Source organism: Podarcis raffonei, chromosome 4 (genome assembly GCF_027172205.1).
Source record: "Podarcis raffonei isolate rPodRaf1 chromosome 4, rPodRaf1.pri, whole genome shotgun sequence".
Lineage (NCBI taxonomy): Eukaryota > Metazoa > Chordata > Lepidosauria > Squamata > Lacertidae > Podarcis > Podarcis raffonei.
Genome location: NC_070605.1, coordinates 79,761,999 through 79,786,225, shown reverse-complemented (window position 1 = coordinate 79,786,225; position 24,227 = coordinate 79,761,999). Strand labels below are relative to the sequence as shown.

The window sequence follows — 24,227 nt, the reverse complement described above, 5'->3', positions numbered from 1 at the left end:
AAGGGACATCATTTAAGGGACATCCATCAATAAGGGACAGCAGCGGGGCATGGCGCTGGAATAAGGGACTGTCACTTCAATTAAGGGACACTTGACAGCTATGAGCATATAAGCAAGCTGGCCAGAGCAGCAATCCTACATGTACTTGGAAAGTATATCCAATTGAAATCAGTGGGAATTACTTCAAAGAAAGCATGGTTGGGTGAATTATATAGAATCACAGAATTGTAGAGTAGTAAGAGACCACAACGATCATCTCGTCCAACCCCCTGCAATGCAGGGATCTGGGTTGTGACTACAGCCAAAGATGAAGAATTTCCACCAAAACAAAACTTACAATAATAATAATAATAAAATTACCAGGGGGAAAATGTTTTCCCAAATAGTTATAAACAGGGTTTTATTCACGCTTAAGGGAGATTCTCCATTCATGAGCCAACTTCATTCAATTATCACTGAAACATCTTGCTTCCATCCGTTATGATTTATACATCTCAGATATAATCTGTTTAACTATTCTGAGTGCCTGGTTTGGGGGGCACTGAGTTAGTCTACATTATGGATGGTTAACCTTTTTCAGCCTGATGGTGACATTCCCATCTGCACAACCCTCAGTGGCAGGGGCACATGCCTCTGGTTCTTAGGGTTGGGGGTTAGCTGAGCAGGAAATTAGTTAGTGCTCTTCAACCAGTCTCAACCTAAGATCCACCTTTGATTCTCAATCAACATCATAGGATTCCCTGTGTCAAGATATGCAGAGAGAAATTAAGCAACTAAAGAAGATATTCAGCCAAGAAATAAAATAATGTTGACATCCCCACATACTACATGTTTTGTGGTGCCAAATGAAGACCTGACTCTTAAGATGACTTTGGGGAAAGATGAACTGATGATCTGTTCAGTTCATTTGTAGTATTATTGGTATTACTATTATTATTATTTTATCATGCTTCTTTATATTTGTCTTGATTATTTGTATCTAATGTTAGCTGCTTTGAGTTCCCTTAGTGGAAGTAAAGTGGCATTGGATAAAAACAAAAGTTGAAACATACTACTTTAAAGTAAGTGCTATTGAAATAAAGGCCAGTTGTCTTCATAAAATGTTTAAAGTCTTCCTCCAGTGACATTAAAGATGAAGTGTTCTCTTAGGAGTCTGCTACAAAAACTTAGGTGGTAATGTAATGGCCCAAACCTGTCCAGCTTCTGAGACCCCATCTTGATTAATCAGGTTACATGCAGACGAAGGGCTGCTACCAAAACAAATAGAATAGACTTGGTTGTAGAAAATGGGTGCACAAAGGATGGGGCACTGGTGCCTCTCTAAACGTTTTTGGATTCCAGCTTCCATCAGCCTTAGATAGCCAGTAGTCAGGGATGATGGGAGTTAGAATCTTATCACCAACTGGTTTCATCACATCTTTCTGGGACTGCTGCTATTAAGCCACGACTTGCTTCATTCTTTCATCCTGTCCTGACAGTAGTCTTTTATCTGTGTGCCGCCTTTCCATAGTTAAAACCTCGCTCGTAGTGGTTTACAACACAAAAAGATTCACGTAGTCACAAGCAGGACAAAAGTAGTCATAAACCATAAATAAAACACATCAAAAGTACACAACCGAATCGAGCTCAGGACCGCAATACCCTGAGGACCTCCTCTCCCCATATAAACCGTCCAGAGGGTGGCAACATGAGAACAGAGCCTTTTCTGCATTGGCTCCCCATTTGTGGGATGCTCTCCCCAGGGAGGCTCACCTGACGCCTTCATTATATATCTTTAGGCACCAGGCAAAAAAATGTTCCTCTTTAACTAGGCCTTTTGCTAATTGATATCCTCACAGCCGTTTTTTAAATATGTGTCTGTGGGAATAGGGGTGGTGTTATCATTTTGCTGTTTTGTTTTACTTCATGTTTTTTATCCTGTATCTGTGAACAGTGCCGGATTTATGTATAAGCTAAACAAGCTGCAGCTTAGGGCCCCACTCTCTTGGGGCCCCCAAAAAAATTAGAAGGAAAAAAACCACTGGATGTACATTTCCAAAATAGAAGATAAAAAACAAATAAAATAAAAACTACAATATTTTGTTATGTGCAAATGGCTTTAGATACCTCTAAGGTCCATAAATTACTATTTAGAATCTATTCAACACAAAAAACAGCGACAATTTGTTGTTGACAAAGGACAGCTGGACATATAATGGGACCCATTACCTTCAGTAGCTTAGGGCCTCATCAAACCTAAATCCGGCATGTCTGTGAACTACCCTGATGAAGGGCGGTATATAAATCAATCCATCAAATAAATATAAACAAACCAATATTTCATAAGATCTTGGGGGGGGGGGGGATACGGAAAAACCAATATCAACAGCAGCGATAACCCCGTCGCTCGCCTAAACAATACTTTACCCCGCCCCCGTAGCTCGCTCTGTGCAAATTTTAAAACGCCGGCGGTTTGTTTGTACAGTATTTTACACGCCTCGAGGAACTGCCGGAACGTCGCGCGCAGGGCCGGCGTTTCCGAGGGTGCAATTATGACTGTTGCACCGAGGCGGTGTCGCGGGGGAGCGCTATTGCCGACGGACCTTGTCAGAGGAGCCGCGAGCGGCGGTTGTTTATCGGGAAGGAGTTCGAGGCGAGACAGCTTCGCCGTCCGGCTTCACCCGAGGGGTCTTTGCGGGGAAATGAACCTGGAACGCCTCCGGAAGCGGGTGAGGCAGTACATAGACCAGGTGAGCCAAGGCGAGAAAGGTGGGAGATGCTCCCCCCCCCGTCGTTCTCTCGGGGTCCCCAACGTCGCTCCTTGGCCGCCAACGACGCCCACTATTTTTGGGGGGGACGGGAAGCTCTGCCTCAGCTCACCCTCCTCTCCAACCCCCCCCCCAACAATTGCCTGCCATCTTCTTACTTGCAGCCAGCCTAAGGGTTGGTGCAGGCAGTCAGCTGCCTCTTCCTAAGGTGTTGCCCTTGTAGATCTCAGCAGAGTCGTGGGTTCGAGACACACGTTGGGCAAATGATTCCTGCATTGCAGGGGAGTCATGACCTAAATGAAGTACAGTGGTACCTTGGGTTACATACGTTTCAGGTTACAGAAAGTTACAGACTCCGCTAACCCAGAAATACTACCTCGGGTTAAGAACTTTGCTTCAGGATGAGAACAGAAATTGTGCTCCGGCAGCGCGGTGGCAGCAGGAGGTCCCATTAGCTAAAGTGGTGCTTCAGGTTAAGAACAGCCTCAGATTAAGAACAGACCTCCGGAACGAATTAAGTACTTAACCCAAGGTACCACTGTACAGTGGTAAAGGTAAAGGGACCCCTGACCATTAGGTCCAGTCATGGCCGACTCGGGGGTTGCGGTGCTCATCTCGCTTTATTGGCCGAGGGAGCTGGCGTGCAGCTTCCGGGTCATGTGGCCAGCATGACTAAGCCGCTTCTGGCGAACCAGAGCAGCGCATAGAAACGTCGTTTACCTTCCTGCCGGAGCGGTACCTATTTATCTACTTGCACGTTGACGTGCTTTTGAACTGGTAGGCTGGCAGGAGCAGGGACCGAACAACGGGAGCTCACCCCAATGTGGGGATTCGTTCTGGAGGTCCATTCTTAACCTGAAACTGTTCTTAACCTGAAGCACCACTTTAGCTAATGGGGCCTCCAGCTGCCTCCACACCACTGGAGCATGATTTCTATTCTCATCCTGAAGCAAAGTTCTTAACCTGAGATACTATTTCTGGGTTAGCAGAGTCTGTAACCTGAAACATATGTAACCTGAAGCGTCAGTAACCTGAAGCATATGTAACCCGAAGTACCACTGTAAATGAGTAGAAATACTTAACTAATAGTTCGGCCTGCCCCGCCTGCCCGCCAACATAAAGCCTGTTTCCCCGACATAAATCCCGGTTACGCCCATGCAGGGTGTTGGGCTAGATGACCCTCGTGGCCCCTTCCAGCTCTACGGGTTCTATGATTCTATCAAACTAGAATTAGCTAGATGTGCCTGTTGTTGGCTCTGGCTCCACCTATTGTTCACCTGTCTTGTCTTTCTCCCTACCAGTCCCTGGTTGCCACCGCCACATTACTTCCCTGTTAGAAGCTATGTGCCTTTCCTAGCGGAGAGAGGCGGTTTCAGTGAGTGGCACAGTTTCTGTCCGACATGCTGTAGTTAAACGTACAGGAGGCCCTTCCAATATAAATTTACAGTCCTTCTCTTGGTGATAGTTCAGTGTCTCAAAGTGTTGATTGTTCTGGGTGGGTCATTTAGCTTCAATTCTTCATTTGCAAAATGATCAAATGGATTGTATATATAGTAATACCGGATTGGTTCTCTCCTGGTGGACAAGTAAAAATTCATTGCTTATTTGTATGTGCAATAATCCAGTTTTGTTAGAGAAAGTCTAAGGAGACAAAGGTTGAAATCCCCACTCATCTATAAAATTCTCTGAGTGACTATGAGCCAAGTCATACTATCTCAGCCTAATCTACCTCACAGAGTAGATAAAAAGATAAAACTGGGAGGTGACAGCAGGGGAGGGTACCATGTATGTTGCCTGGAGTCCCTTGGATAAAGGGTGGGAATCAAATGTAATCAATACAATTTGTTATAGGAGAAACATGTGTAATGCTTGTTCTTTCTTTGCCCCTAAAAATAGCAACAGTATCAAAGTGCTCTGTTTTGGGCAGATAAAGTAGCTTCATTGTCTCATGGTAAGTTACATATTTAACTTTAATTATACAGCAGTCAACTTTTCTAAAACTATTTTTGGGAAGTGTCTTCTAAATGAATTTTCCTTTCCTATATGTGTTTATTTTTCTTCAGAAAGACCATGACATGTCTTTCAGGCTTGGATTGCTTGGGTTGATACCTTTGAAGTACTGTATTTACAGCAGAGGTGGGAAACTGGATCAAGCCAGCAGGATGGATCCTTACTTGCTCCACCACCTGCAGGCAAAGCTTGACAGGTGGGTGGGTCTGCCCACCTGTAAGCCAAACTACTGTTTGCACTTTGCAAACATCAATGATCAGCTTTTCAACAGCACTTGCATAGTGTGGCACTTTTCAGGCGCTCATGGTCAGCTGATCAGTGATGGGTTGTGCTTGCAAATCCCACTTTTATCAGGGAGAGAAATATTTACCAGCCCTACAACTGATGTCATATAGAACATCACATGCAGAGCAGGAGGGTGTGACTTGTTGGAAACCTGCTGGTGGGCCAAATGGGGAGGTTTGGCAGGTCCACATCCAGAGATTTCCCATAACTGATTTATATGAATAAAAACTTCCAACATTGTGGTGTTTCACCATCATTGAGATACAGTAACTCTGATCTGGCTTGCATTGGTGTAAAAAAAATGACAGTGAATTTGCAGGGTAGTATATCTATTTCCCTAGTAAATGTTTGTAATGCTTGTAAATGATGCACATTATCTCCAAAATTGCAGTCATGTGGCCATTGTTTACACCCTTATGTCTAAAAGACTGTTAAATGCAATGCAAAATTCTAATGGTTGGTTTAACTTAGTGCTTAGACATTTTTCTCAGGTTGATAAAGATAGGATTTTTTATTGTTCTTTAATTTATCAATTATAGAAATACTTGCTTTTGGTAAATTAAGTGTTGCTGTTTTTTTAACGTGCTGTGAACGAACTATATCCCATACAAGCAAGATAAAGCACGTGAGTTTTGTGGGGGATCATATTGAATAAAGTTGTGTGGCTATTTCTTTTTTAGAAGACCCACAGGATATCTATTGGCTGGCTCAGTGTCTTTATCTCACAGCGCAGTACCACAGGGCAGCGCATGCCCTTAGGTCAAGAAAACTAGATAAGGTAAGATACTGCAGACCAGTCTTGTTTCTTCCATTTTAGCCTTTTCAGTTTGTTGTACAAGTTGCTAAGTTGAGCGTTGTCAGACATGCTGGTTGCTACACCTTCTGTAATAATTTATGAAATAGGTAACATATGAGAAAATAGTAAAAGCACCAAATGGGGATAAGATGGAATGGAACACGAGGAACTATTGAAATTATAGGTGCTGATAGCAGTTAAGCCAATACTGCAGAAGCAATGGGAGTAAAGTAAGAAATACAAATAGCATAGAAGTGGTAACATAAACTGCTAACCTGCTCACAGGTGTCTTGCTGAAGCCAGCGGTGGGTAGTGGTTACAGAAAAGCAAAGTAGCATAAGACAATTTTTATTGAAAACATTCCTTCTGTTTCCTAGATTTTCTTTCTTTCTTTTAATACATAGATAAATAGGATTCTTTCAAAATTAATTAAGTCAGCAGGATCTATGTTGGCAGAAGGGAGATGATAGAGAGCAGTTCAGTTAGAAAGGCAATGAAAGAGTTGACTCTTGGCATGCAGAATGTATTAAAGGAACTGGACAAAATATGATAAACAGACTTGTGAATTGAAAGTACAAAGTAGAAGAATCACAATGCTATGCCAGGCATCACCATCTTTATTCTTTAAAAAGTTATACCTTTTCAAAGTGCAAAAGTATTTACACAATTTTAATTTCTCCCTTAGTTATATGAAGCATGTCGATACCTCGCTGCTAGATGTCATGTAAGTATTTACTTACATTAGAATGATTCTTCACTAAGCAGCCAGTATGTATAAGAAAATCACATGGCAGAAGGGATTATTTCTGCAGCTGAGATAGAAATGTGAAAACCTGAACTATTTTGTAACTGCTAGCTTAAAATATACTGCAATTCAAATGGTAGTTTAAATGCTATAATTATTTTAAAGCTGTGCTTATTGAAGATTCAGGACAGTTAACACTATTGAATAAAGGAAACACACATTCCTTTCTTGAAAGCTCACATCTAAATAATATGCAGTAGGAATAGGGTGGGAAACCAGGGCCCGTCTTAAGCATATCTGGCACGTGGTTCAAAGATCCCTCCGGTGCTACTCCCCCTTTCCCAGAGTTGTTGACCTTTCCCCAAGCCTCTGTGGGGATTGCTCTCCTCCCACGGAGGCTTGGGAAGGAAGCTGCACGCCTGCCAGCCATATAGTTGGTGGGGCGCAGCTTCCATCCTAAGCCTCTGCAGGGATCGCTCTCCTCCTGTGGAAGCTTGGGAGGCAAGCTGCACGCTCCCCAGCCGTATGGTTGACAGCGCACAGCTGGCAGGCGTGCAGGGAAAGGGGAGGCCACCGGCAAAACCATGCAGCTCCCCCACTCACTGTGGCGCCCCTGAGAGGCCAGCGCCCGGGCACAACTTGCCAGTAAGCCCAATAGGAAATACAGCTCTGTGGGAAACAAAAGAACAAAGTAATAAGCACAGAAAGCTAGTCTTGGTATGGTGGCAAAGGTTTAAAGGGAAATAGAGAATGTAGGGACTAAATGAAACTAACAAAAAAGAGGCAACTCTGTGGACGTTGAGGTTGAAATGGCTTTAGACTTTGTATGCCTGTATAACAACCAAAAGTGGTATGTGTGTTTATATGTGTAAAGTTGTTGTTCAGAATGAATTATGTAAGACTGCTGGTGGATGAGCTCTTTAAAAAAATATTACTTTTTGCATTGCCACTTTAAACATAACATAACTTTGAGTTTCTCTGTACAGTATGCTGCAAAAGAATATCAACAGGCTCTTGATATTCTTGACATGGAAGAGCCGATCAACAAAAGACTGTTCGAAAAATATTGTAAGGATGAAAGTGGTCCAAAGGACTGTTCCAATGACTGGGAGGTTTCACAATCTTCAGTGAGTAACATATTGACAGATATAAATTAATGTAAGCATATGATGTATTCAAGGCTGCAGGAAATGTAACTAGAAGGCTTTGTGGTGATGTTAATTTGCAATAGCCTTGTGTTATGTCTTTAAATTTTGGCTTTGTAAAAACAGTATTTCATCTTTAAAAGGTTCGTGTTTGTATAAATAGAGTAAAGACACACATGAATCAAGTACACACCTCATGGGCTATGCCATGGTTAACCACTGTACAGATGTATAACACACTTAACTATGAATTTTATGCAGTGTGAATGGTCCAATCTGATGAATAAAATTCATTTTTTTGTTTCTAAGTTTTAATTTGTGCTCAGAATCAAACTGCAAACACTAATTCCTTCTCTGACCTCCACCTATCCTTTCCCATCAGATCAAGAGCTCTATTTGCCTTTTGCGTGGGAAGATCTATGATGCACTTGATAACAGAACCCTGGCAACATTCAGCTACAAAGAGGCCTTGAAACTCGATGTTTACTGCTTCGAAGCATTTGACCTTTTAACATCACACCATATGCTGACAGCAGAAGAAGGTTTGGATAACTCTCATCACCCCTCCAGTTTTAAAACATTATTTCTCTTTGTCCAAAAAACTGTTTTAATCATCAAAATATTAAATTATATCAGCTGTTGATTAGAGATACCAAAATAAATAAATTTTGCTGGTTATTCTCCAAAGCCGACAGAGCAGCTCAAACTCACAATCTTCCTTGCTGGAGGTTTTTAATGTTTTGTTTTTGAAGTGGAGGTGTCCCCCTGCCCAGCACTGTCTGGTGCCACCAGCCTCCACCAATGAGGCAACTCTGCCCCTGGCAGGGAAGTCCTGTCACTGTGGAGCATCCCTGTGTGCCCATCCAAACAGAGTTTGGATGGAAGATGCCAGCAGTGGTGTTCCTAGTGGCTGTAGACTTCAGAATGCTCCAAAGCAGGGTGTTTTTGTGGAGGAAAGGCTGGGCTGACACAGGATCTACTGGATCCTCAGCCAGCACTGCTGCCATCATGTGATAGCAACATGCTCAGTGTGGTAGCCCTCGGCTCAGTTGCACCCGTGAATGCGGTACTCTTTACTTTCCCTTCCTTGTATTAGGAAATGGCTAAAGTACGTTTTATTTCCCCCATGAAAATGAATTTGAAGGCAATGCTGCAGTTAAAGGTAAAACCAGCAGCACCTTCCCCCACTGATGGTGATCCTGCAAATCCTCTTTTACTTCTTTTCTGCCATAATGATAGGCATTTCATCAGTCCGAATATAAAATACAGCCTTCAAACTGGTGTATGAATGCCATTGTCATCCTGCTTCCCTACCATTCCCTGCAATGAATAGGCTAGTGTTTATTAAATTATGAAGCAAGCCTCCCTTTTTGGGTATGGTGTTTCTAAGGCAGAAGGAATTACAGGAAGAGAGAGAGAATTTCTAGGAACCTTCGACCCTACCAGCTAAGATCTCATGCTTCCCTGGGGAAAAAAAGACGGTGATTCACATCTCTGCTATTTTATCATCCCGAAAAGGAAGTGCTGCTGAATGTGATTTTTAGGGGGGAAATCTTTTCCCCTTCTATTTTCCACCCCAATCTATCAATGGTACATAACTGCATATGATGGCACATAACTCCACATGCTCACTTCTGGAATGTGTTATTGGTGTCAGATTGTAAGATTTGCAGGACAGGAGAGAGGAGAAAGGCACAGGGCAGAGGAAATTCAGAAGGGAAGCACAGGTTCTAAAAGTTTTGGAGACATATTTATAGAATAATAATAATAACTTTATTATTTATACCCTGTCCATCTGGCTGGGTTTCCCCAGTCACTCTGGACAGCTCCCAGCAGAATAGACAAAGACAGGTAAACATACATAGGAAGTAGCAGAGTGTTCCTAATTCTCTAGAAAGATTGACTGTATGTCAGAACCTTATATCTCAATGCAACATGTTTTATGATGCTGTATGTGGTAGCAGTTGAAACATTTTTACCTGAGCACTGCTCCTGCCGCAAATCTCATGTTCAGTGAAATAACGCACCACATTTATACCATTGTACAAATATGGAAAATTTCATCCCAAACAATGTGTAATTTGATCCATATGAATTACAATATACTTCATGGCATTGTATTTGTATGGTGTATCACTTACCCTCCCTATTTAGAGAAGTTTTTAATGTTTGATGTTTTATTGTGTTTTTATTATTCTCTACCATTCTTCTGGAATTCACTTTTGTAACTGATGTGTTCAGAAAAAGAGCTGCTGGAATCTCTACCTCTAGGAAAACAGTGCACAGAAGAAGAAGTAGTATTGCTACATTTTCTGTTTGAGAACAAATTAAAAAAGGTAATAGTACTGCAGTTTAAAAGAAATCTACATTGATTCAAATGTAAATTTGATAACATTCTGTTACATATACTTTAATGTAACCAATAGCCTATATTTTGCATCTTAGCACCTACGATTTGCTTCTTTTTGTGTCTTAGCAGTTTGCATCAGTTATTGTGACCTTGCATACTATTTATTAATCAATCAGAATTCATCCCTCAAAAGCTTTCAGTGTATCCAAATATGATATACTATGTATATTTAATAATTCTAGAAGGGTCATAATGGCTATAATGGAAACAGTTTTCAAAATATGAAGCTAAGATCAGGTTCAGATTATCATTTGGAAAACTCTGTAGCCCTATGTATGTATTCTGCTCCTCACACAATTAGAACCTCATCAGTGGAGAGCATAGATGCTCTTGCTAGCTATGCGCCTTTCACTGTGTTGCCATCACATTTCCTGCCGCTTGTCATGCATTGAAGGGCAAACATCTGCAGCAGCAAGTCTGCTATACTCATGAAGGCTCCCTACACAGTTTAGAACCTTAATTGTAAAATGTAGCTGTTGATATGAATAGCAGGAAGGGCAGCTCTAGATGCCTTTTCCCTACTCCCACCCTCATTGTGTGAGAAGACTACCTCCTAAACCATATAGGTCTATTCAGGCAATCTGGCTATTATTGTAGAAACAAAGACCCATGGAAGAACGGAATGATCCTGGTAGATTGTCTTTCATGTGAACAGAAAGGATGGCAATCTCCGCCCCACCCCCACCCACCCCCGTCGCCACCCTTAACAATAGGACTGCTTGAATTTATGAGGCTTTTACAGTGTTTTTTTAAAATGTCGATACCCTGTCTCAGGGCACTCAGTAAGCCAACTGATAGGTGATACAGCATGGCCTTGTTTGGATTAAGAACAGAGTTTAATGGACACTCCGTCATCCATCTGAAAAGAAGGTGTTGGAGCAAAATGCATTTGCTGGTTCTTGCTATCTTGTTAGGTCTTGCCTGCCACCTTTCCAGACAAAGTGGAAGCTTCTGAACCAAAGTCTAATAGGGGCAGGAGGAGGTATGTCATTGCCCTCTAGCAATAATGGTATTATGGATCTGAGCAACCACATGGTTCTCTATTGACCTTTCTTCTCTCTTTCAGTATAATAAACCCAGTGAAACGTTGATCCCTGAATCTGTAGATGGTCTCCAAGATAATCTGGATGTCGTCGTGTCTTTAGCAGAAAGGCATTACTATAACTGCGATTTCAAGATGTGCTACAAGCTCACTTCTCTGTGAGTACATATATCAACAGCCTGTTACGAAATAGCATTTATTTGAAACCACTCAATTGTGGAAGCCAGTAGATAATTGTTCACTCTTTACTGAAAGCATATTTTCATAGAGCGGAGATGAATGTAAAGCCTGGATGTGTTAATTGTTGGTCGCTACCGTTTGGAATCCCACCAGCTGTCATTGTATCACTTACACCTTATCTGTTAGCCTTTTCTCAGTCTTTTACTAAAGGTTTGGGGGATAAATGTTTGGGGCTCGGTGCTTTGAAGTGTCTTGTATGACAGTTTTGATGAGATAAGATCAGGGTTGCGGAGGTTTGTCCCCCAGATATTGCTGGACTACAACTCCCATAAACTGCTGCCAGCAGGGACAGTAGTTGGGGATAGTGCAAGTTGTTGGGTTGGTTTTTTTCCAATTTTTTAAATTGATTTTCAAAAAATTTTCAACAAACAAACAAATATAAATCTTAACTGTACTTAATCCAATCTTAGTAACATTGTTAAATGACTTCCTCGAGTCCCCCGGCTGAGTTTCAGTGTATATCATTGTAACAGTTTTCCAAAACCAAATTTCTCATAAAATTAACTTAATCACTTAACATCATTCTTTCTTTTCATTTTAACTTTAAACATATTATTCTCTAACATCACATATTTAAATCCTAAGCCTATCTGGTATTTGCAAGTTTTTCCAATTAAGTTATCTTAGCATATTTAACTAAATTTAACTAAATAGTCTTTAAATTTCATCCATTCCTTCATCCATGGTGGTCTGGCAACATCTGGAGGGCCACAGGTTCCCCAGCTCTGGGTTTAGCTATTCATTTACCAAATATGTGCATTTGGAAGTGGATAACTTTAAGCAGGGCACAAAGAAAGCTATTTCACACAATGTGTTTTTAAGTGTACAGTATGTCTAGCAAGGTAAAATAGTAGAGTCGTACCTTGGAAGTCGAACGTCTTGCGAGACTAACGTTTTGGCTCCCAAACCCAGAGTGATTGTTCCAGTTTGTGAATGTTCTTTGGAACCTGAACATCCTTCGCGGCTTCCGCGGCTTCTGATTGGCTGCAGGAGCTTCTTGCAGCCAATCAGAAGCCACGCCTTGGTTCTCAAACATTTTGGAAGTTGAACGGACTTCCGGAACAGATTCCATTCGACTTCTGAGGTATGACTGTATTCACAGATAACATTTGTCAGCAAGTCATGACTGGATGGAGCCTCCTGTTGAGCGAATGCTGAGTCTAATCTTCTTTCCCCAGCGGCGAAGGGCCGTGGCTCAGTTCCTCATGTTCAGAATGTCCTGGGTTCAATTTCCCAGTATCTCCAGGTGTGGGTAGGAGAGACTCCTGCCTGAAACCCTCAAGAGCTGTTGCCAGTCATTGTAGACAATACTCAGCTAAATGGATTAATGGTCTGATTCAGTATAGGGCACCTTTCTATATTCCTATTTTTAAAAAATTTGGGGGGGGGACTTTAATATCTGGAGCTGAAAACTACAGTCTTTTAGTGCCTCTCTGAGTACTTTGTATGATGGGAAGGATACAAAGTAATAAGCAATTCTACCATATTTTGCAAGAACAATCATCTATTTGCGCCTCAATTTTTATTAAGTTACTGTCCCTTGAGGGTTTTTATTTCCGCTTATTTTTAGAGTAATGGAAAAGGATCCATTCCATGCCAGTTGTTTACCTGTGCATATTGGGACACTTGTGGAGCTGAATAAAGCAAATGGTGAGAAGGTGTTTTAATACAAATTGAATATTAATTATTTTTAAAGGGATTCCTGGTCTATTTTTATTTATTTATTTATATTTTGCATTGACTCCTGAATAGGCCTTTCAGCTCTAATTCAGGAGTTAAAAGCTAGCATGGTGTAGTGAGTAGAACAAGGACCAGGGTTCTAGAGCTGTGCTCAAATTTCCACTCCACCCTGAAGCTCATTGGGTGGCCTTGGTTAGTCTCTGAATCTCAGCCTAACCTATTTCACAAAGTGGTTGTGAAAATAAAATAGTATAGGAGAGAACCATGTCTTGCCACTTGGAGGAAGGATTGGCTGCATAGGCCAGAATTCAACACAGAACAAGCAGATTTTTTTACTCATTCAACAGGATTTAACCCTCATCTCCTTCCTCCTGCACACCCCCAAAATCTACTCGGAGGGGGGTGTCTCAGCTTTTTGGAGCAGAATTTTAGGATGCAAGGGGAGCTTTAGGAGAAAGCAATAGAAGGTGAAATCCTGCTGCATGGGCAGAATTCTGTTCCTCTCCTAGACAAGCCGCATTGAAGGCAAGCCTTAATAAATAAATAAAATATGAGATTTTGTAGACAGATATTGATGGGTAGTCATAAAGAAAGCATAAGGACCCATATTTGTGTGTTAATCCATATATGATGGATTTGATATTAACTAAAATTAATATAGCAATATTTCACTCTTTCATTGATGATTTCCTGCTACACATTTCTGCTGGTTCTGCAACAGAAATGAGTCCATTTTCTCATTTAAAGGCAGAAAATTATTCATCCTGTTAGACAGTATATTTGCATTTTATGCCTTTATAATTTGCAGTTATTCAGATGCTACTTAAGTAGTTAATATTATACACTACTTTAAATTAATTCCTCCTTTTTAATTTTTAAGGGGGAAATGTGTATGCTTTCAATGGAGAGCCAGGAAAAAAATTGTAACAGTGAGTCATCCGTAGTGGAAAATAGTTCAATGAAATGTTAAATCTTGCTCAGTGGAAGGCCCAACCCAAGGGATGAGGACTACTGATTACCTTGTTCCTAGCGACAAAGTTGGCTTCCTATTGTAAAGAAAACTGGAAACAACACTATTAAATGCAAAAGCTACTATACTAAACCGTAACATGTTAAGTTAAAATTGTCTACGGAATATTTTATGTTAACATGCCAACCAGGCTAGAGTGGCTGTCAGTGGCCTGGTTCATATGGCATGGTAAGCCAACTGTGACTCATTAAGGTAAAGGTAAAGGGACCCTTGCCCATTAAGTCCAGTCGTGACCAACTCTGGAGTTGCGGTGCTCATCTCGCTTTATTGGCCGAGGGAGCCGGCGTACAGCTTCCGAGTCATGAGGCCAGCATGACTGAGCTGCTTCTGGCGAACCAGAGTGGCGCATGGAAACGCTGTTTACCTTCCTGCTGGAGTGGTACCTATTTATCTACTTGCACTTTGATGTGCTTTTGAACTGCTAGGTTGGCAGGAGCAGGGACCGAGCAACGGGAGCTCACCTTGTGGGGATTCGAACCGCCGACCTTCTGATCGGCAAGTCCTAGGCTCTGTGGTTTAACCCACAGCACCACCTGCGTCCCCTCATTAAGACCTCATTACGACTCATTCGGACTCATTAGGACCTCGCAAATGTCCTGGCTCCTAGATCTCCCCCACCTGCCCAGAACTTTTAGCATGTAACAGCTAAACCATGGTGATGCCCAAATGCAGGATTGTGATTAAGATCTTTCCTCCTTAGCCATGAACTCTAGCCCAGGTTTGCTCTATGGTTAATGTGGAGACCTTAGCCACAATCCTGGGTTCACATGGCATGCTAAGTTAAACCTTGGCATGGCTGCCATGCCATACTATGGATAAAGGACTGTCAAGAAGCAAAAAGGGTGCCCGTCGTCTCCAAGAGCCAACACATTTGCATGGTTTTGGTAAACCATAGTTTGCCTTAGCATGACTTATGAATGAGCGCCTTTGAAAATAGACTTGAAAACATAAGAATATATTATATGGGATAGTTTGAGAGAAACAGTTGACAGCTTTATTCTGATTATAATTTTCAATCCAATAAAAATGTGAACAAAAAGGCATAACACTTTATTTTATCAACATTCAACACAAACTGCTACATATATACTATTGTTTAACATAAATATATTTCTTCTTCCTAGAACTTTTCTACCTTTCCCATAAACTGGTGGATTTGTACCCAAATAATCCTGTAAGTTGTACTTCTGTTCTTTGTTTCATAAATGTGCTATGAATACCATAAAAAAGTTTAAAAGTAAGGTTAGGACCCATATAGTACCATATACATCTAAAGTGAAATGTTATTACCATTATTATGGTAATGAATAGTTTATTATAATGTTAGCCTTATTGGTAGTACCACTTTTCTGTATAGGCTACATGAATATTCCTCAGCTTAATGGTACATAAAATGCTTAGCCTTCGACCCCCCCCCCAATCTTTAAAATTTCACAAATAGAGTAGGCATGGTAGAAAAGGGATTGTACTACTCATCACACATGGAATCAAATTAGCTATCCACAAGTTGTTGAACCACACTGCGCACTGCACTGACAATCACAAATTGTATACCTGCTGCTCAACAAAGTCACATTTTCTCAGCCACAAAATATTGTGGACTCCGTGCCACAAAAATAAGGAAACAGTCCAGCAAACCATTTCCTTTGGGAAAGGGATAAAATGTTGGTAACTGCAGAGCACTTGTTGCACTTGCTGAAAGGTTGGTTGGTTGATTGATACATGTCTCTTTGCTACCTTTTGAAAAAAGTGATAATAAAGGAACGTATTTCTAATGCTGTTTGCTTGAACCCACGATGTTCCTACATTTTAAATGGAACCGATCCCATATATTGGCCTTGTTTTCATGACACAGTAAGCCAAACCAAGGCTTACCAATTCGGATCCATGGAAAATAGCTTGCAGCCACCTTCCTTCTCCTTGGTCCTTTTTACTGCTGCACCAAGGCTTATTTTGGGCTACTGCTTGTGGTTAGTGAGGAAAGAGTTTAACCGCAAGTTGCAGTTCAAACAGCATGCTAAGCCAAACCTTTTCCTTACTCAGCACAGCACAGTATGTTTGCACAGTCTCAGTAAGCCATAGTTTGACTTACTTGGTCATACAAACTTGTCGTATCAGTACAGTGGTACCTCGGGTTACATATGCTTCAGGTTACAAACGCTTCAGGTTACAGACTCCGCTAACCCTGAAATAGTACCTCGGGTTAAGAACTTTGCTTCAGGATGAGAACAGAAATCGTGCTCCGGCAGCGTGGCAGCAGCAGGAGGCCCCATTAGCTAAAGTGGTGCTTCAGGTTAAGAACAGTTTAAGGTTAAGAACAGACCTCCGGAATGAATTAAGTAATTAACCCGAGGTACCACTGTAGTGTGCTTTAACATGTCTTGAATTTTATCTGGCGATTAGGTCTCCTGGTTTGCTGTAGGATGTTATTATCTTATGGTTGGCCATAAAAATGAACACGCCAGAAGATACCTTAGGTAAGTCTCACTTTGTGTTCTATAGTCCTAAGGGTTGCTGTCTTGTAAGTTTATCATTTTAAGAAGCCTTGTACTGTTAGCACTGATGAACTAAGTAAGGTCCATGCAACCTTCTGTATGCCTGAAGACAGGAATTGGCACACTTCAGTAAATAACTATTCCCGGAGTAGTTGTACTTCAGAGTTACATCTTTAAGCATTATGTTTAGCATTGCAGGTTTCGTTGGCTCTTATTTCACGTACCTGGTTTTTATGTTTCAGCAAAGCCACCACCCTTGAGAGAACATATGGACCAGCATGGATAGCATATGGGCACTCATTTGCAGTTGAAAGTGAGCATGACCAAGCAATGGCTGCTTACTTCACTGCAGCCCAGCTGATGAAAGGGTAGGTCAAAATTAGATTGCCAGGAAATAGGGATGTAGTTCAATAAAACCATCTTGGCCAAAGGGTATTAATATTAGATGAAAAATAAACAAAAATAATAATTTACTGGGAAAACATCTGCCATCAGAGATGTATTCAGTGCTTGCATTAAAATTAATACTTCTCTTAGAAAGTAAGCTTTACATTAGTTACTAGTGCAATATTATGGATATGCTTGTCAAAACAAGGGAACTTAACTATTCTGTCTCCCCCCCCCTCATTTAAGTGTTTGCAGTATTTTTAAAACTATAGATCAAAGAGTTGTTTAAATGAAATGCAGTGCTGCCTTAAATGTCCTCATGTCTTTGTTTTTTTAAAATTACTGTTTGTGTTCTTTATTTTTGTAGCTGTCATTTGCCAATGCTGTATATTGGGCTGGAGTACGGCTTGACCAACAACTCAAAATTAGCTGAGCGGTTTTTCAGCCAAGCTTTAAGTATTGCACCCGAAGACCCTTTTGTGATGCATGAAGTTGGAGTGGTAGCATTTCAAAATGGAGAGTAAGTTACTATTTTTAACTTTGGGTTGCCTTTGGGTTTTCTTTGTACCAGATACCTGCACATAATTTCCTTTCTTGGTTAGCTCCCCCTCCAAAACCTAGAAACCATTATACTGCCCACTTGTGCACTTAATGAACTTAGTACTAGTATTAATGTGTAACTTCAACTATTTCATATATAAACTATATCATGTTGACAATGCAATGGCAGTTACACCACTTATCACAGTCACTGATAACTGTAGTTTAGGAAATATATTATTTTTTCCTTCAGTGATCAGATGCGGTTTTCAAAAAACAGCTAAGTACTTAGCACTGCTTTTGTATCTCATGGGAATTATTTTTACGTTGGAACAGTAAGCATCATTAACAAAACACATACATCTCTGCCTTTTTAAAAAAAGAGAGAGAGATCCCATAGGCATCTTTCAATGCTGCATGTTAATGGCATTTTCTGTACGCAAGGCCCTGTAGGTAATAAAATAGATAAGCTGTTAATTTGAAGAGACATATGCATAAGACATAAACCTCTAAATGTGTTTTATCTTATTTTCTTTCAGCTGGAAAACTGCAGAAAAGTGGTTTCTTGATGCATTAGAAAAGATCAAAGCCATTGGAAATGAGGTATTTTATTTTTATTTATATATATAGATATGGAGTTGGCCATAATTTCATCTCAGCTGTTTGTGTTTTGAAAGTAGGACCCCAAAGTGCTACATTTGAAGAATCCCACCAAGCATTCTGCTTAAAAGCTACCCATATCCCAGAAGCAATACATATGCAGATCACCACCTTCCCACCTATGGTATTGCCCAAAAGTTTTCAAATAGCAAGTCATCCTTTGGTGCATGGGTGTTCATATTTTTTTAAATAAGCCAATGGAATAGCTTGTTTACTTCAATCAAGATTTTGTTTTAGAGGCATTAAAATTTTGTCTTTAGATGTGATGCTTGTCTTGCAGGTGACGGTTGACAAGTGGGAACCTTTATTGAATAATCTGGGGCATGTATGCAGAAAGCTTAAGTAAGTGGAACAGCGATTTTTACCAGTACTTAGTATTTTAAGTATTTATCCTTAAATGGTATGGCATTCCAGTTTTACTAAACCTTCTGTATGCATTTAATTATATTTATTATCTGGCATGTTTATATTATATATTGAAATGGAATGTATTGTGGAATATGGTATTCTAAACATCTCAGCTATTGCATTTTTTAAAAAGCAAGCTTTTAGACTTTATGATAGAACAGTGAAAGCTCAGAGACCTGAGGTACTGCATAGAGTTCCTGAGGCCAGGATGTGAAACTTCATAGTCCTTCCAAATTCATAGATAAAGTTTTCCAACACCTACTTACACACACACACACACACACACACACACACACACACACACACACCCGGCCCACCGCATGTCACAGCTTCTCTTCCTTCCTTCTGTGTTCTTCTTTTCACCCTGTGGGCTGGTTTGCGTGAATGCTAAGCCATTGTTTTAGTAGCATGTAGGACAGGCATCGCAAAAGAAATGTCAGGCTCGTGCACTCCCTCCTTTCCTCTTTTCTCATGCAGGTGGTAGGAAGACTACTGCTGAGTTTATTTTCAGTTTTAAATAATTTCAGCTTCGCTCACCTTACAGCATGAATCCAGTGGTTTATTTAAAAGCCAGCTTCATAACCCATGGTTTAAAATTAGCTTGTTGAACAAATAACCATTGTTTGTTTTTAACCAGTATTCCTGGCTTGCATGGAATGCTAAGCTGAGATTCTTTGAAATGGCCAGGAGAACTTCTGCTGAGATTACTTTCCATGTTAGGAGGGTGCTTTAACATCTGAACCAGCCCAGTGTACCATCTGTTTTTTTATGGCCAATTGTTTACTATTTGTATTTCCTAATAATGTGAATGAAACAATATCGTTCTGCCCGGACACTGAGGTCCAGCGCCGAGGGCCTTCTGGCGGTTCCCTCGCTAGGAGAAGCCAAGTTACAGGGAACCAGGCAGAGGGCCTTCTCGGTAGTGGCACCCGCCCTGTGGAACGCCCTCCCACCAGATGTCAAAGAGAAAAATAATTACCAAACTTTTAGAAGACATCTGAAGGCAGCCTTGTTTAGGGAAACTTTTAATGTTTAATAGGTTATTGTATTTTAGTGTTCTGTTGGAAACCCAGCCAGATGGGCAGGGTATAAATAATATATTATTATTATTATTATTATATATCCTTATCCATGTTTTTCTTAATAGGAAGTACGAAGAAGCTCTCGAATACCATCGTCAAGCTCTAGTGTTGATTCCTCAGAATGCTTCTACTTATTCTTCCATTGGATACATTCACAGTCTGATGGGAAATTTTGAAAGTGCAATTGATTATTTTCATACAGTATGTAATCTTTATAAAATTGCGGGGGGGAATTGGTGTCAAGCTTGATGTGCTCAGTATGATCTTTCACTTTTCTTGATTTTGTAATTTGTCCTTTTTAATCAGGCCCTTGGTCTTAGAAGAGATGATACGTTTTCAGTGACTATGCTTGGACATTGCATAGAAATGTATATTGGTGATTCTGAAGCCTACATTGGTAAGCTGCAATTTTGTTACTGCTCTATAGCTATTCAAATGTTCCCACAGTGCTACGGTTGTCAGTACAGATGTGCATTCACGAAGAGCATTAGCACATTTTTTCCATGAAGAGCACTGGCACACTTATCACTAGTAAACCATTTGCTGAGTCCCCCAGAAGGCAGAAGGTCAATGGCTTTATTAAATTATTTTGGTAAGAAATTACAGCTTGGTTTAAGAAAAGAGGGAGGCTGCTTACACCAGGTCAGACCATTGGTTCACCTAGCTTAGCACTGTCTAGCTAAGCTGTCCACCACTAACTAGTCATAGCTCTCCATGGATTCAAACAGGAATCTTTCTTAGCCCCATCTGAAGAATCTGTAGGTTGAACTTGGGAAACATTAGTTTTGCTCCTCCCTACGCTGTAGAGTGGGACTCGGTTGGCGCTGTGGGTTAAACCACAGAGCCTAGGACTTGCCGATCAGAAGGTCGGCAGTTTGAATCCCCATGACGGGGTGAGCTCTCGTTGCTTGGTCCCTGCTCCTGCCAACCTAGCAGTTCGAAATCACAAAGTGCAAAGTAGATAAATAGGTACCGCTCCAGCGGGAAGGTAAGCGGTGTTTCCGTGCGCTGCTCTGGTTCACCAGAAGTGGCTTAGTCATGCTGGCCACATGACCCGGAAGCTGTACGCTGGCTCCCTCGGCCAATAAAGCGAGATGAGCGCCACAACCCCAGAGTCAGCCACGACTGAACCTAATGGTCAGGGGTACCTTTACCTTTATGCAGTAGAGTATGCATTGCATGCAGTTCTTTCACCATTGCAATTGCCAAAGTTTAATGATGATGGCTGCCACTGCGGGGGGGGGGGGGGCGTTTCATAAAATAAAAACCAACAGAAGATTAACTTTCTTGACATAGGAATTACTGTGTGCATTCTTAATTATCTAAAGACCTACAGGTTACAGTCAATATGATGTATTTAGGGCCAGGGTTTAAATCCTCACTCAGCCATGAAGCTTATTGGATGACCTTGGGCCAGTCACCGTTTCTCAGCTTAAACCACATCACATGGCTGTTGTGAGGATAAAATGGAAAGGAGCAGAACCATGTACATCACCTTGAGCACCTGGGGGGGGAGTGGGATAAAAATGTAATAATAAAGTAAAAAATGAATCCTAGAGGGGTGTACTTGATGGCCCCTGTGGTCCCTTCCAGTTCTACAATTCTGTGATTCTATAGACAGTGAACTTCGTCTTTTAAGAGTCAATGGGACTGGACAGAAATAGTATTTTTACATGGAAGTAATCTCATGGTGGAAATTAACAATCTCTTTCAGGAACTGCAATTAAGGATAAATTAAGATGCTATGACTTTGATGTGCATACTATGAAGACATTAAAGAACATTATTTCACCTGCGTGGGACGTACTGGAATTTGATATAGAAAAGCAGACCTTAGAAGAAAGTAGTATCATGGCAGTGGAAGCACCACATCAGAGGAGAACTACGGAAGCACCCCCTCCATTAGATGAAACCTTTGAAATTGAAATGAATGAAAGTGATATGATGTTAGAAACATCAATGTCAGATCACAGTACTTGACTTTAAAATGCTAGAATAGATTCATCATCGTGTAATGTGCATTTTTGTCACCTCATGCCTTCTTCAACTGCTGTTGACATCAAAGAACTGTCCACGACTGTGACAGTGTGACAGTGTGTTTGTTCATACCAATTTTCTTATGCAAAATAATCATATGTATTTTTAAACTCTTCACTGCATCCTGTGATTTCTGTTACTAAAGAAGACTGTGAATGTTGAAAAATACTTAGTTTACAACATGTTTGTTTCTGTGTCCAAGAGCTGATGAATTCCTGCCTTGGCTTTCTAACTTTCTCTATTTCCATGTTAAATATGTGTCATAACAACCCCCTGCAAAATTGATGGTTTGATACTATATTTTATTCTTTAAACCAGAATTAAAGTTTTCATTGCTTTGTTTGACTCATACCCACAATTGTAAAAAATTATTCTTATCACTTGAATGCATTCCCCCCCCCCCCAATTTAATTGTTGCCAAGTCTTAAGTGTGGAAGTAAATACTCTTGTCTAGCCTCATTTGTCATTTCAGATTCCTTACTGCTTCTTCACACTATCTTCCTGACACGAGTTACATCCAAACACAGGTTATTGGTTAAATGAAAATTCAGGTGCTGCTGCGCTACAGACTTTTACAACAGGCATAGGGATCCTTCAGCCTGCAGGCCTACGGTAATTAGAATCCACAGATCCAAATTTAACTCATGAGGCTGTCTCCTAAAAGCTGCACTTTTAGGACATTAGATGTGTGGCAGATCCAATGTACTCTTGGGAGCCTCAGTGTGCTTTGATGGTTCCCTGGCACAAGAGACTTCTTATTGTCATCTATCTAGGCTATACAGTGGTACTTTGGGTTAAGAACTTAATTCGTTCTGGAGGTCCGTTCTTAACCTGAAGCTGCTGTTAACCTGAGCTGCCACTTTAGCTAATGAGGCCTCCTGCTGCCGCCGCACGATTTCTCACCCTGAAGCAAAGTTCTTAACCCAAGGTACTATTTCTGGGTTAGCGGAGTCTGTAACCTGAAGCGTCTGTAACCCAAGGTACCGCTGTATACACATTAGTGGCTTAAAATGCAGTGAGGTTGTTTCCAGCCACTGTGTTTCAAGTCACTTTATGTTGCTGTGCACATCAGAGAGGGAGGCAGGCAAGATGTCTTCACCCAATGAGCATTGCCGAATTTATTTCCCTGCACCTAACTCTTCAGTCAAACTGTTGTCTACACATGCACAATGGCTGACTCAAAGGTACACACTACAGCTTAACTGCTGCTTACACTTTCAAATCAGATGGGAGCACATCAAACAAAAGTATTTCTCAATAAACTACTACAAATGGATTGTGGTTAGTTAACATGATATGCTTGGCTTCAAACCCCAAAGGTGGAAACACACTGTGTACATATACAACCCAGAACTACCACAAGAAGTTACAGCAAATCCCCAATCCACTTTGAAAACATTCTTACAGTATTCTATAATAATACTTAAATGGAGATGCTGGATAAACTAGAGTATTGAAGGCACACAATGTGTCGTGCTTACAACATTTGCAGCCTAATAATTATGAATTGCTGTGGTGAGGCAACATAGGGCAGTGTGCTTGACAATAAGACTCATTTCTATGGCATGTTGTAGGGGATGTCTACCTGGTGGTGTGGCTATGTCATGCTTATTTTGTGCTGCCCAGCTTCAATTCCCTAATTCAAAACTAATTCAAAACTATTAATGTACATTGCTCAAAAACACTTTTTGCCAGCCACATTTCTAAAGTGAGCCTTTTGAACTGAAAGGGCTGCTTATCACATTATTCTTCTTTAACATAATCTCTTATCAGGGATGGGGAACCAGTTGAGGCAGCTGTCCAGATGTTGATGGATTACATACTCTCCTGATCCCTGAGCATTGTGGCCTTGTAGGCTGGAGCTGAGGGAAATCAGAAGCCCAGTGACATCTGGAGAGCCCCCACCGATTCCTCATTATGCAAAACAGCAAAATGAACGTGGTGGGGGGGAGAGAGCTGCTCTTGCACAAGAATTCTGAAAAGGCAGCAGTTAGGGTTTTTGCACTTCGATCTGCTCTGCTGCTATTGAATGTCTCAATATGTGATTTCCTGTTATTGTGATGTAAGCTACTTTCAGAACCAAATATTATTATTCGTATTAATTTGTATACTGTCCACATAGAGCTCGGGGCAGTTCACAGATTAAAATTGCAAGATAAAAAAAACACACAAAAGACATAATAAAAACAAGAACAACAAAAACCCCACCGCAAACAAATAATTTTAAAGGGTATAACCCAAAGGTCCTCGATTCTTCTAATCAAAACCCTGTGCTCTAAGCCCCGCCCCGCCCCGCATGAAAGAGAGGCCGAAAAGATGCACAGGTGGTAGTCGCATCTTTGAAATAGACTCGTGGGCGGGGCGGAAACGGAGAGAGATTCGGAAGGCGCTTATAGGCTGCCGACCCCTTCCTTTCACCTCTCGCGAGACTTTCCTGAGGAACGAGGGGGCTGGCTCTCGCGAGGCTTCCCGGCAAGGGTTGGCGGTT

At 41.1% G+C, this 24,227-nt stretch overlaps 2 protein-coding genes across 5 annotated transcripts in view; one reads left to right on the top strand and one right to left on the bottom strand.

Moving 5' to 3' along the window:
• RASA3 (RAS p21 protein activator 3) overlaps positions 1-2,428 on the bottom strand; it is a 147,716-nt gene extending 145,288 nt beyond the window's left edge. The window contains exon 1 of the mRNA XM_053384310.1: positions 2,407-2,428. The gene's annotated coding sequence lies outside the window, so the exon portion shown is untranslated. The remainder of the gene's footprint in view (positions 1-2,406) is intronic.
• A 175-nt stretch (positions 2,429-2,603) lies between these two features.
• On the top strand, positions 2,604-22,198 carry CDC16 (cell division cycle 16). Of its 4 annotated transcripts, none has more exons than XM_053384311.1 (18): positions 2,605-2,729; positions 4,644-4,698; positions 5,723-5,820; positions 6,524-6,562; positions 7,570-7,710; positions 8,111-8,270; positions 9,970-10,064; positions 11,205-11,338; positions 12,991-13,070; positions 15,255-15,304; positions 16,534-16,607; positions 16,868-16,993; positions 17,380-17,532; positions 18,092-18,155; positions 18,493-18,554; positions 19,768-19,903; positions 20,009-20,099; positions 21,417-22,198. In XM_053384311.1, the coding sequence occupies exons 1-18, from the start codon at positions 2,682-2,684 to the stop codon at positions 21,680-21,682; spliced, it is 1,872 nt and encodes a 623-aa protein (XP_053240286.1). In that variant the 5' UTR covers positions 2,605-2,681; the 3' UTR covers positions 21,683-22,198. The 4 variants fall into 4 exon arrangements, with proteins under 4 accessions (XP_053240288.1, XP_053240286.1, XP_053240287.1 ...); XM_053384312.1 differs by having other exon boundaries at positions 2,640-2,708; XM_053384313.1 differs by lacking the exon at positions 16,868-16,993 and having other exon boundaries at positions 2,604-2,729.
• Positions 22,199-24,227: the final 2,029 nt, after the last annotated feature.